General features: G+C 46.3%; 1 protein-coding gene across 1 annotated transcript; it reads right to left on the reverse strand.

Annotated features, from left to right (window-relative positions):
* Positions 1 to 1,309: 1,309 nt before the first annotated feature.
* On the reverse strand, positions 1,310 to 7,913 carry LOC309816119 (protein FAM170A-like; the record flags this gene model as incomplete). The annotated part of the gene is made up of 3 exons (XM_082646788.1): positions 1,310 to 1,339; positions 3,852 to 4,543; positions 7,844 to 7,913. 3 exons carry the CDS (start codon positions 7,911 to 7,913, stop codon positions 1,310 to 1,312), a joined length of 792 nt encoding a protein of 263 aa, XP_082502914.1.
* Positions 7,914 to 14,013: the final 6,100 nt, after the last annotated feature.

Raw genomic sequence — 14,013 nt, forward strand, 5'->3', positions numbered from 1 at the left:
CTAATTCTTCCGGTTGGTGGTAGTTGGTTAGTTCCGCGTTCCTTACCAGGACCTCCTGTTTTAAGATAACTCGTGAAAGTGGTTACTGTCGGGCCTGGTCAGGGCAGGCAGTTTTGGGCAGTGGTTTCCCTAAAAATAAGATTGTGGTCAACAATTTTGGGTGGAAGTAATGTGTGTTACTTTTGGGCGAGAACTCACACTGCCAGTGTGAGGCTCCAGAATTCTTTCTCTCTACAAAGATGACTGAGAGAGGTGGCTTTGTCAAGCAGGGGGCAGGAATAAGGAAAACGAAGAGCAGAACTCCTAGGCAGCCCATGATGGGCATGTACAACGAGTGGGAAATGAACCTTTGTTGTTTTAAACCACTGAGATTTGGAGGAATTATTCAAGCTTATTCCTTTTTGTTTGTTTGTTTGTTTGTTTGTTTTGCAATATGCGGGCCTCTCACTGCTGTGAGAGGAAGATAATAACAATGACAAGTAGCAAACCCTCTAAAATGGAGACTATACTCCATTATAGCCAATTAATGGGAGTGGGAAGCTCGGGCTCACTGTCCAGGACATAGAAATAAAAGCTGAGGATGCTCTGAGGCATCTCTTGGATATCTATAAGCCTCCATCATTTCTGCTGAGTAGGGTTGACAGATAAAATATAGGCTCTTCAGTTAAATATGAATGTCAGAAAAACAACGAGTACATTTTTAACGTAAGTATGCCCCAAATAGTACATAGGATCTACTTATACTAAAGGTGATGACTTATTATTCATGTGAAATTCAAGTTTAACTGGGTATCCTGTATTTTTATTTAGTAAAGGTGACAGCCCTACTGATGATCCACAATGAAGGCAGTTCAGGAACGGTACATGCTGGCTCTCGGACAGTCAGAAATGGCATCAGCAGATCCAGGTACAGTATGAAATTCTTTTTGGATGTAGCTCAGAAGCCATGGCCAGCCCTTGACTGCAAGTACTGCCTCGGGTTTCCCTGAGGTGGGGTAAACCTTCCTCTTAATGGCCTTTTGGTAAGTCTGGAAGACCATATCCAAGGGGAGCCCCAAAGTCAGTTTCATCCTCACAACCATGTTTCCAATTCCTGGAATTGGCTGCATGTGACTCACAAGAGATGAGGAGGTTTGTGAAAATTGGGAGTGTCATAGCTTGAACCCTTTGTAGGTAAAGTTTTGGTGCTCTGAGAGTTTTAACAGGAGCAATGTGAAAGACTCCAGGTCCCCAGGTAGATAGAAACAATCCTGTTTTACTTCTGTGTATGTGACAAGTCTCTAATAGTTCAGAGAGCAAATATCTGCTCTTACAAAGACTGATACAAGCTTGGATGTTTCTGGTGACAAGGCAAGGTCGTGAGTCTGAAGTTGACCTTTTATGGTTGAGGAGACAATAAGGTGGTCAGAAGGTCAATCATGGAGGAGACGTTGGCTTCATCCAATGTGCAGGCTTGTATATGTGGTTCTATGTAGATTGTGTTTCAAAGGTGGAGCTTGTTTACAAGTATGAACATTCTCTGACGTGCTTTTTGGACCTTCATTCCCAGAGCGAGAGCAGTGCCGAGGCTCTAGAAATGCCATGGATATTCTGAGCTGTCAGTGGCATTTCCCCGGTACTGTTCCCTTGGTGCCGCTCCTTGAAATGTCCAAAGGGATTATCATGTGTCTTGTGGCGGGTCCTAGCATTGTGAAAGGAAGCTGCTGCACCTGGCTCAGAGGATTTCGGATGTGGTGGGAGGAGGAGTAGTACTACGACTATAAATTGTATCACAGCATATCGATTCCATCTTGAGAGTGGGGTTGGGGGGTTATGAAGGGGGGCTTTTATTGTACTTTTATACATTGTACCCTTGAAACTAATTCAATTTTTTAAAATTAATTAATTTATTTGGGGCTGCATTGGGTCTTTGTTGCTGCTAGCGGGCGTTCTCTAGTTGCAGTGAGCGGGGGCTCCTCTTGGCTGTGGTGCACGGGCTTCTCATTGCAGTGGCTTCTCTTGTTGCGGAGCATGGTCTCTAGGCACGCAGGCTTCCGTAGTTGTGGCACGTGGGCTCGGTTGATGTGGCACACGGGCTCTAGAGCGCAGGCTCAGTAGTTGTGGCGCGCGGGCTTAGTTACTCCGTGGCACGTGGGATCTTCCCAGACCAGGGCTCGAACCCATGACCCCTGCATTCGCAGGCATATTCTTAACCACTGCTCCACCAGGGAAGCCCGATAATTCAGTTTTTTATAAAGAGAAGATTCCTAATATTATTCCAAAATTTAAAAAATATGTAGTTGGATAACACTATGAAAAATTAACTGATATATTCTTTTATTATTTCTCTTTGCTCCCTGGATCTTTTTCCCCATCCAGTCAGCTAGGCACTGTGAGTTCACTGCATTAGGAAGGTAAAGACTCAGCAGAAATGAGGGAGAAAAACAGAAAAGTCTCAGCTTTGGAATGTTCACAACGGAGGCCACAGTAGAACAGGTGAGAATTCTGTGAACCAAAAATAAATGTCGTTTCAAATGCAAAAAAGTATTCTCTGCACTGGGAGGCAGGAGAGGGAGGGAGGGAAGGACTGAAGGAGAGAGATCAGTGTGGCCAGGGACATGGAGACTGTGCTTAAGGACGATATGCCCAGGAAGAGAATCAGAATCTGGAGAAGATTCAGCCTGCACGTGATCATTGCCTCCAGCCAGCACCCTCATCTCAGACGTTGGGAAATTCAGAGAGAGAGTGGGAGTACGTCAGGAGGGCCACGCGCATAGTCTGTGTGGCAGGGGTTGTGGCCGTTCCCTATTTGTGAGGAGTCCCCAGCAATTTGCAGGCCTCTTCTGGAAAATGCTGGCGGACGTCTCTAGTGCTTATGTGAAAGCTTGTTCACAAACCTTGAAAGATACAGATGTAGATGACAGATAGATGCATAGATAGAAAAATGTCATTAAATAAAAGCTCCAGGAAAGGTTTGGAAAATGGCCTTTATTGCATAGGACGCTTCTATTGTCATATGTTATTAGACTGAGTGCCGGTCCGTTCATCCTCCTTCAGACCACGGCATTCTGTCTGCTACTCTCCCGAGGGTCCTTTCTTCTCCCTGGAAGGGATAAAACAAATGAGGTAGAACAGGAAGAGACAAGAAGCACTCCAAGCTCTGCTGGTCAGGGTTACCCTCCAGCATTGCCTTAATGCTCAGAGCCACACACACCACAGTGAGCTTGGCTCCAGATCAACTACCACGCAACGAAGGTTCTGGAACATTTCCATATCTCGGGGGACCTCATTTCCACGTGACTCTCTTTCATATTCCCCTTTGTCACAGAAGGCTAGGTCCAGTGGTCCGGGTGAGATCTCGGCTCAGGCCCAAGGCTCTCAGACCTCAAAGTTCTGGTCCTGCAAGGGCCCCTGTCCTCTCTTGAGACCACTCCTGGCTCTCTCTGCCGAGAAGGAGCTGCTGGCAGTACGTCCTCTAAGAGTTGAGGTCCATCGTGCAGACCCTGAGAAAACTCCTAGGAAAAGGCTCCACCTTCTTGTTTACGTCAACAGAGGTCAATGCCTTTGTTAGTGCTGGGTGTGTCCCATTTGATGCAACTGCAGAGCCATTAGGTAAACCAGCACATGTGTGCGGCCCCTTCCCTTAGACTCCTCTGGGCCCTTGTGACATAGGCTCAGAAGACTGCCAGCCTCAAGCCTTACCTCTTCCAAGGGACGGCCACACCGTCTTCCAGGATCTTCTGTCCCATGAATCTCAGTTGCTGTTTGGAACTCAAAGGAGAGAAAAGACCCTGCCTGCGGGGTCTCTTTGGGATGGGGCCTTCCCCCGTGGGCTGCTCTCCCTCATTCTCCTTTTCTTCTTGCTTCTCTACCTCCTTCTCCTTCTCCTCCTCCTCCTCCTCCTCCTCCTCCTCGTTCTCCTCCTCCTCCTCCTCGTCCTCTTCCTCAGGGGTGCTCTCGGATTCCACATTGCCCATCCGCTGGGCCATGGTGAGATGAAAGGCACGGCAGCTGAAGCCTTGCAGGACGCCGCCCTTCACGTGCTGCTGGAGGATCCCAAAGGTGGGGAAGACACGGCAGCAGGCCATGCACCTGAAGCCGGTCTCCATGGTCAGCATCCAGTCCGCTGTCTTGGCGCTGGGTCTCTCCTCGACGGCAGGTGGCCCTGATGGGCTGCCTGGCTCTGCCCTTTCCTCATACTCTTTCTCCTCCCCAGTGGGCTCACTGTCAGGCAGGAGGCTTTCGGTGGACACATCAGAAGAGGGGTCAGTGGCTACTGCGCACACATCCTCAGGAAGGGTCACTTCTTCTATCCTCAGCTGCTTTTCAGGCAACTCCAAGGGTTTCTTTGTCTTCCAGGAGACAGCGACACCCTTGTTCACTTGTACCTGCATGTAGTATATTTTCATGCCCCTTTCCTCTTTGTCTGGTTGCAGATAGTTCTTACAGGGTGAAGAGGGTGAGGAGGAGACACAGCGTGATGGGGAAGCGGTCTCTCCTTCTTCCTGATCCTGGGCTAGGGGTGGTCTAGGCTGGGCAGTGTCTCGATGAAATCTCCGGATTCCTGAAAAAGGAAATTAAAATCATAATAACATGCATGGGCCATGCCGGAAGCTGAGGGAGCAGGTGTGGTAGACGAGAGAGGGACATTGGCACGACATAGCAATGTCGTGAGCTTGGTGTCCGTTGGCCGTAGGACGGAGTGGTGTATGTGGTGTCATCTGTGGGCTTTTCATGTGCGTGGGGGGGTATACTGGAGCGGTGTCTGTATACAGGGGTGTGGAGTATGGTGGTGAGGGCTGTAGTATGTGAGGGATGCGGCTGGATGCGTGTACGATGAGGAGTGTGAGTTTGGGAATATCGGTGGTGCATTCCTTGTGGAATGGGGCTGTGGTGCAGGAGAGTACTGTGGAGCACGTGCTTGGGGTTGATGTGCACTGAGAAGGGCTGTGCCTGGAGGGCGCGTGTATGTGTGAGCTGTGTGCACCTGAGCTGGATGGTCCTGCTCTCAGGCTGGAGGTGTATGATGCAGAACTCTGTCCTTCTCTGGAAGCAAAGGCAAAGACAAAGCCTACATTTTCCTCTGAAGATGCTTAATCTGGTCCCTCTTCCCTCCACCTCAAGCCCAGACCTTTCCGGCCCCTGCTCCTTGACTTCCCCACCATGGAAGTAGCAGTATTCACAAACACACCCCCAGACTCAGCTGGCATCCACGCCCTCGGAACAGCTCAGCCATCCTGCCCAGGCTCCTCCACAGAGCCCTCATCACCTCTGATGACCCTGGATTTCCTCTCAGCCTCCCTGGGATCTGTGTGCCTCCTGCTTCACAGCCAAGCACCCCGTCACCTGAGGAGCCCCACGCCCTTACCAGCGTAGCTGAGCTTGCGCAGAGTAGAAGTACAGAAGAAGTATTTAGAGGCAGAGGAGACCTCCACTGCCCCTGGGCTGCAGCCTTGGGCCACCACAGTGGATCCAAGCCGAGGGGGATCCTCTTGTGACCTCGAGATTCCTGAGGGAGGAATGAAAGGCTCAGGGTGGGTTCATCAGTCCTCTGTCCACAAATATTTACTGAGTGTGTGACACGTGTCAGGTGCAGTGAATACACACAGTTGAGAGTGTGGTTCCCAGTGGATCCTCCAGGATTTAATTCCAATCAATACTTATTCTCTCACTGTCTAGTTGGTAATGTAGGCCTCGGTGGTGACTGTGAGTGTGTGGGAAGAGTGAGTGATGTGTATCAGCTAAGTCTGTGGTAAGGGTGGGGTTGGCATGGGGAGCACAGTGCAGACGTGTCTATCTGTGTCTGTGGCCTTTGTGTGCATGGTTTCTGTTCACAAGTCAGGAATTCTGGGACATGTAACGTTTCCTCATTACATGGTGTGGCTTGTATTTATGGTGTGTGTTCATTCATTCATTCACCAAGATTCAGTAAGCAGCTACTCCTGTGTATCCGGCACTCTTCCATTGTTGTAGTCTTTGGTAATGCTGCACATTCTAGTAGGGGAATACACACACTAAACAAAACTACAATAAATATATAATACATCAGCTGGTGGTAAGTATATAAGGGTTGCCAGACTTAGCAAACAAGAATACAAGGCACCCAGTTAAATTTCAGTTTCAGATAAACCCAGAATAATCTTTTAGTGTAAGTATTCCCATGCAGTATTTGGCCTGACTTAGTTTTAGTGTAAGTATAGCCCATACAATATGTGGGACATACGGATACTGAAAAATTACTTGTTGTTTATCTGGAATTCAAATTGAACTGGATAGCCCATATTTTCTCTGGCAATCCTGACATGGGTTACTGAGACTGTGGTTTACTGTGGTTTGTACAAAGCGGGTCTGGCATTACTCAAGAATGTGTTATAAGTGTGGTGTGTATGACACGTGACTGGTTCTTATAGAGGTATTTAGAGATGGCTGAAGTTAGTTGTGTTTGTGCAAGAGTTGAGGAGATACATGTATATAGTGTGTGTGTGTGTGTGTGTGTGTCCTATATATATAGTGTGTGTGTCTATATACATATCTCATCTCCAGCGTTTGGTGTTGGAGGAGAGGATTGTGATACAGGTGGGTTGTATGAGAACGTAGTATAGGAGGGATGCGTGTATATACCTCCATGTGCTGTGTGTGGTTTACTAAGGAAGTTATATGTGGGGTGTGTGATATTTTTGCTGCATCAGAGTGTACATGGGTGTATGAGTTACTGTCTCATAAAACACCCCTAACAAGAATTCTGTATACACTCTTACGTACACCGAGTGTCAGCCAGGTCCAGGCAGGTTGACAAGAACTTTACCACGCAGACTTTATATCTGGTAAGCACTCTACCCCCATTCATCTCGCTCTTCTCTGCACTACCACACACACACACACACACACACACACACACACACACACACACACTCACACACACACACACAGGAACATAGGGCAAAATATTCTGAATGGTCAGGGGCAGTCATTGCCTTCCCCAGCCTGTCCCAGCCACTGCCTGGAAATCTGCCTGCTGTCTAGAGCTCCATTCCCAGGGCCCATCCTACAGTCTCCAGGGCCCTGGGCATGGTAGGAGCTACTGGGCTCTAATCTGGGGCAGAGGCCTCTAGCTGGAGCTCTGGGGTGACCACCCCTCTCCCAGGGCAAGCTACTCGCCTACATTCAATGCACGCAGGCACCACGTGGCCCGTGGCTCTCAGAGCTCCCCGCAGGACCCTGAGGCCATTTCTCACCCCCGCTCACGCGGTCTCCGTTTCTGGAAAACCCTTCCCTTCCCTTGATCTCCTTTGGGAAATTCTTCCTGTTGAAGGAATAAAACCTCCTTGCTTTCAATATGACACCATCCCTAGACAAACAATCTTCTTTCAAAGTGCATTCCACTTGTCAAGATATTTTTCAACAGGGCCTTCAACTCATGGGGCTTCTCTTTCCACTTTGGTAAAAGAGGCCAAGCAACTCATGGGTCTCTCTCAGCATCCTTGCATCCTTCACATCCCCCACCTCATGACCCCTAGGAAAGATCCAAGAGCATAAGAGAGAAATCGGGGACTGAGAAAAGCTGCACCTCTAGGTCTGTGCAAGCAGGATGCAGCCTGCTGTGAGTCCGACAAAGCTCCAGGCCCGGCTGCCCCAGGAGAGAGTCCTCAGACCAGCGGAGCTGACCTCCCATCTCCCAGGGGGCATCTGGCCGTTCTGTGCCGTCTCACACCACAGGGACCCTCCGGATAGATACGGCAGCATCAGTGAGACAAGGTCTCTCGCTCCCTGCTTCACAGGTGACACGTTCTCAGTCCCCCGCTTCCTAGAGAAGCTTCAGTTTGGCAGAAACCCATGTGCCCCAGACAAGTTGCCCCCCACATACCTCCTCCGTTCTCGGCAGTTTCCTGGGACTCTTCATTTTCCAGATGTTTCCTCTTTTGTCGCCGTTCCATCGTACCAACTAGAAGTCTCCCTTAGAAGATGCCTCAAGAGATGTCCAACTCCTCCTCTTCCCTACAGGTTGGCCCTTCTTGGCTCTTGGGCAATCCGTTGAAATGATTCAATACAAACAAAAATAGTCAAGTCTCCTAAATGGCTGAAAAACTTGTACCACTTGGTGAACCAGCAGTAGTGCCTAGTGCTCACCAGGGCTGTTATGTTTGCAAGGTTGCCAGGCTCACAGTGGAATTCTGTGACCTCAGTGATGACATCAGAGCATTCGGTGGACCTAGGTTGAGCACAGTGTCTGCAATAGCACAGGCCCCATTTTCAAGAACAATTCCTTTTTCCCAGCCGAAGCTTTCCCGTGAAAGGGAAAGGTTCCTACCATATCTATTATAAATTGTATCATACCATGTCTATTATAAAATTCACATTTTGATTGGAGATCTTTTAATGTCTTTTCTAGAGAGATTTAATATGAATGTTTTAAATGGTCTCCAGTTTCCCTGTGGATTATTGACATTTTAAACTCTGCATTTCAATTTTCCCTCAATACGTGTAATTTTGTCACGGCTATTTCTGTACTTAAAGATGAGGAACTATATAATTGATTTCTTCATTTTTTCCCCATCTCTTTCCAAGGTACTGCATTTGATTGTGTCTTGCGACTGAGTGAAAAATGCTAGTCCTTGAGTCAGGACATTGGGCCCTTTAGCAAGTAACTCAACCTATCTGGGCTTCAGCTTCTGTATGTGCGATCAAGAGGCTTGGACTAGCTGACTTTTCAAATGCTGTGTTTCTTTGATTCACTCTCACTTACTGATCTGCTCCTTAAGAAGAGGGTCTGTTCTCATAAAGTAACAACAGTCTCTTCCTAACCTTGGGTTGGGCGGAGTTTAACTGTTCGTACTCAGTTCGTTAGTTATATTGCCTTCTACGTATGCTTAGCTCTAAATAATTTATACGGCTCTTGTGACAATTTTTAGATCTTCTTTTTTTCTTATTTTCTTTTACAGTTTCTAATTTGTTATCGCCAGTGTAGAGGAGCCTGTTTGACTTTTAAAATTTATTGATCTTGTATGTGTGTGCCTTGTTGAACCGTCTTATTAGTTCCTGCTAGTTTATCTGTGGGTTCTTTTGGGTCTCCTAGATAAATGAGCATATTAAATGTAAATAATGTGTTCTTTGGATAAAGTTTATTTTCTTGCATCTGTATATATAGAAGCAATATGTTGAATTGATTTAAATATTTAAACACTTACATACCTGTTATCACAATCTAACATTGTTTATCTTATTTTCTTTCAATCAATATTATGTTTTCAAGATTTATCCACGTGAATCCATAGAGATCTAGGTCTTTGATTTTTGACTGTTTGATATTATGTGATCACATGCATATAGCATCATTTATTTTCCATTCAAGCATTATTGGACAATTGGATTGTTTCCCTCCCTTCTCTAGAACAAACAACATTTCCCAGAATATCCCTGAAGATGACTGACAGTCGAGAAGGGCCAGGCTGCCCGAAGGATTGCTACTTGCTTTTAGCCACCTTCCAACAGGCCGTCTCCAGCCAGCAATTTGAAGCACAGCTGAAATGAGAACTGCCCCAAATGTGAAGATCTTAGGAGCTTCCTAGAAGGTGGGAGGTTAATGATAGGCATCCTGCTGGGATCCCAGGGGAGTCTGAGCTGGCCTGAAGCTCATCTTCCTCCTCCACCTCTCAAGAGAAATGTGGAGGAAAGAAGACTTCAAAAACTGTGAGCAGGCAGAGGGAGAGATATTGGGGGCCGAAGCTGTAACTGAGGTCTTGGAGTGGGCTGTGAGCACGCAGAGCCTCTCGAGAGCCAGGCTCTGCCTTCTGAGGACTTCTCCCCTAAGGCTGCTCATAATTCACGTGATACCAGCCATATAGAGCCGACTTGGCCCACACTGTCACAGAAAGCCTTATCAGAATCTCTTCTTCTTCATACACTCTTGTGTCTGTTACTTGGTTATTGCCTTTGGTACTCCAGTGATGTGAACCACAGTCGCCAGGGGATGGAGGACACTAGTGACCCATCTTGCTCTGTGGCCTCAGTCCACAGCTGGAGGGTAAGGGAAGAGGCCAAATGAAGGTCAAGAAGGAAAGATGGAGTTTGAAGAGAAGACCTGAGTTAAGGGTGTCTTCTCAAGTCTTGATGACTGAAATGTAGCTCCAGTACCTGAAGTCCTGCTTGTTCTCAAGGCTGACCGCGGGGCTGGGTGCACTCAGTGAAGGAACCGTATACACTTAGTATTTCCTTGCTTGCTCACACTTGCCCTCCTCTGATACACCCTCTGCAAGACTGATCTTCCCCTGAAACAACTTTCCACCTGCTACTGTCATCTCAGGAACATTTGTTTCCCCTTCCTAGTGTCCCCCTAGAATGCCATTGCAGCCAATTCATAATTTGATAATCATGCTGCTTACCATATTCTCAGCAACTTCTGAGAAATTTTATTCACTTTATTCCATAGTCTTCACCCATCAATAATCTTCCTTAACTTCCTAGCTGCAGGTTAACCCATTCGGAATCATTTCTTTTGCTTTCTCTTCTTTGGCAAATCCTTTCTATCTTTTAAGGTCTTTTTCTTGTCTCTCTACCATCTTGCCTTCCTGAACTTCTTTTTTTTTCGTTTAAGTAACCTTTCAATCTCCTTCCGCAATTTCCTCATAAACATTGAGAGTTTATTCCTCACACGTTAGACAGCGGTTTATGAATGGCCAGGCATAATGGACTCAGAATGAGTTGGCACCCCCGAGGTACCTGTCTTGCTGGGGAGCCACAGGTGAAGGGCTGTCTGCTGGACACATGTTTGCATGGAGTCAGGCTGAGTGGCCTCAGGGTGTTTGCTCTGCACTTGTGTGTGTTTCTCCCTAGTTGGTTTCCTTGTCCAGCCACCTGTGACCTCCCTCCATCCAGCCCAGGGAATCCTTCTCATCACAGGGGTAGGATGTTTGTCTCATTTTCCATCACATCCTTTCCCCAAAGTTTGGTTGTGAGTTGTTCCCATTCCAAAGACCTTTCCTCTTTGAAGAGAAAAGAGAAAATCTTGTCTCTCCTTTTCTCTCACTTCACTTCTGCTCTATTATCTCCTCCGTCCAGAATGGCCCACTGACTCACATGGGTGTAGATCCAAAGATGGCAAGAAATGCCAGCAATTCTGAGATAATAATACGGATGGATCAGGAAAACTTGAAAACCTTTATCCCGCCACATTAAAAAAAATTGCACTTCCAGTGTACTCAGAGTCTCAGTGTAGAAACACAAATGATAGAGAAATTGAATGACACTCAAGTTTTTCTTTCCTCCTTTCCTGATTTATTCTAATCCTCCAAGTTAACATGATGAACTCTTTGTTGTGTAAAGTTTCAGACATTTTCTACCCATGCACACTTTTCTTCTTTTCACATTAGAGTGTGAACTAGGTCACTTTCAACATGCTGTGATTCTGTGATTCACTGTCTCCCACCGAGTCATCCACGGATAATGTCATCTGTTTCACGGAGAAATATTTCCAATAGCTAATAGCCAATGTCTGTGGAGTGCTTACTCTGTGTCGGTTTCTTGTAACTACTTTACAGATCATTTGTACAGCGTACCCATGGACCAGGTACAATTATGACCCCCAAGTGACAGATAAGTGCAGATAAGTACAAATAAATACAGAGGCCAAGTGACTTGCCCAAGACACTGGAGCAAATCAAAATCCATGCCTCTGTAATCATTTTGCTCTATTGCCTCTGTCTGGGAGGCTTGATGATTTGGCAACTAAAACCTTAAATATCATGTTCCATTTTTATATCTGTGACACAAGCGTGGGGCTGTGATACGGGGTAACTAACCTGACTACTTTTGAAAACCCTTATGCACCTGGATGAAAGTAAGCCAGGGACTGCAAGCCATAGATTTAAGGTTTCCTACCAACTTTTAAAAATAGCTTCTTGAATGCAATTTATGTAGTGTCAAGTCTAGGATGTAGTCCAAATAGTAACAGAAAAATGGAGATATGTAGGAAAATACTTAAAGTTGACAAGTATTGAGAGTGTAGTATTTTTGGGGCCAGCGTGTAGACCACAGGAAAACTTGCTGTTTCCATCCCAAAGGGAAGAGCCCTACGTTGCAACTGCCAAGGTCCCTGGGGCAGCAAGTGTGCTCACTGCTTAGTAAAGAAGCATCCTCAGTTTGATAGAATCATATGGGAGCCTTACATTTGGTTAGCAGTTCTACATTCTTGATGTAATAATATTTTCAGGGTGTGGGAGGGTATCAAGCTCTGAAAATACCCTTGGAGAGATCTGCTTATTAAGTTTGGCTTTTTCAATCTCCCTACTACTTCTTTACTAAACACCAGGCGGTTTCCTTCACTTTTCAGAACCATGTTGTTTTTCCCTTGTCTAATGAACTTTGAAATACTTTTGGATGAGCTATTAAGTTTGGGGAAAAATAAACATCTCTTTAAAATAAGGAAGATAATAACAATGACAAGTAGAAAAAGCTCTAAAACAGAGAATATCTTCCATTCTAGCCAATGACGGAGTGGAAGGTTCGTGCTCGCTGTCCAGGATGTAGAAATAAAAGCTGAGGAGGCGCTGAGGCGTCTCCTGGATCTCTATGAGCCTCCATCATTTCTGCTGAGTAGGGTTGACAGATGAAATATAGGCTGTTTAGTTAAATATGAATGTTTGAAAAACAACGAGTACATTTTGAAGATAAGTATGCCCCAAATAGTTCATAGGATCTACTTATACTAAAAATAATGACTTATTATTCATGTGAAGTTCAAGGTTAACTGGGTATCCTGTATTTTTATGTACTAAATCTGACAGCCCTACTGATGATCCACAATGGAGGCAGTTGAGGAGTGGCCACAATGTAGGCAGTTGAGGAGCGGTACATGCTGGCTCTCGGACAGTCAGAAATGGCTTCAGCCGATCCAGGTACAGTATGAACTTCTTTTTGGATGTAGCTCAGAAGCCATGGCCAGCCCTTGACTGCAAGTACTGCCTCGGGTTTCCCTGAGGTGGGGTAAACCTTCCTCTTAATGGCCTTTTGGTAAGTCTGGAAGACCATATCCAAGGGGAGCCCCAAAGTCAGTTTCATCCTCACAACCATGTTTCCAATTCCTGGAATTGGCTGCATGTGACTCACAAGAGCTGAGGAGGTTTGTGGAAATTGGGAGTGTCATAGCTTGAACCCTTTGTAGGTAAAGTTTTGCTGTTGTGAGAGTTTTATCAGGAGCAATGTGAAAGACTCCATGTCCCCAGGTAGATAGAAATAATCCTGTTCTACCTGTGTGTTTGTGACAAGTCTCTAATAGTTCAGAGAGCAGGTATCTGGTCTTAGAAAGACTGATCCAAGCTTGGATGTTTCTGGTGACAAGGCAAGGTCCTGAGTTTCAAGTTCACCTTTTATGGTTGAGGAGACAATAAGGTGGTCAGAAGGGAAATCATGGAGGAGACCTTGGCTTCATCCATCGTGCAGGCTTGTATATGTGGTTCTATGTAGATCGTGTTTCAAAGGTGGAGCTTGTTTACAACTATGAACATTCTCCGATGTGCTTTTTGGACCTTCATTCCCAGAGCAAGAGCAGTGCCGAGGCTCTAGAAATGCCATGGATATTCTGAGCTGTCAGTGGCATTTCCCCGGTACTGTTCCCTTGGTGCCGCTCCTTGAAATGTCCAAAGGGATTATCATGTGTCTTGTGGCGGGTCCTAGCATTGTGAAAGGAAGCTGCTGCACCTGGCTCAGAGGATTTCGGATGTGGTGGGAGGAGGAGTAGTACTACGACTATAAATTGTATCACAGCATATCGATTCCATCTTGAGAGTGGGGTTGGGGGGTTATGAAGGGGGGCTTTTATTGTACTTTTATACATTGTACCCTTGAAACTAATTCAATTTTTTAAAATTAATTAATTTATTTTGGGCTGCATTGGGTCTTTGTTGCTGCTAGCGGGTGTTCTCTAGTTGCAGTGAGCGGGCGCTCCTCTTGGCTCTGGTGCACGGGCTTCTCATTGCAGTGGCTTCTCTTGTTGCGGAGCATGGTCTCTAGGAACGCAGGCTTCCGTAGTTGTGGCACGTG

Source organism: Mesoplodon mirus (assembly GCF_964341445.2).
Source record: "Mesoplodon mirus genome assembly, contig: SUPER_14_unloc_1, whole genome shotgun sequence".
In the NCBI taxonomy this organism is placed as follows: domain Eukaryota; kingdom Metazoa; phylum Chordata; class Mammalia; order Artiodactyla; family Ziphiidae; genus Mesoplodon; species Mesoplodon mirus.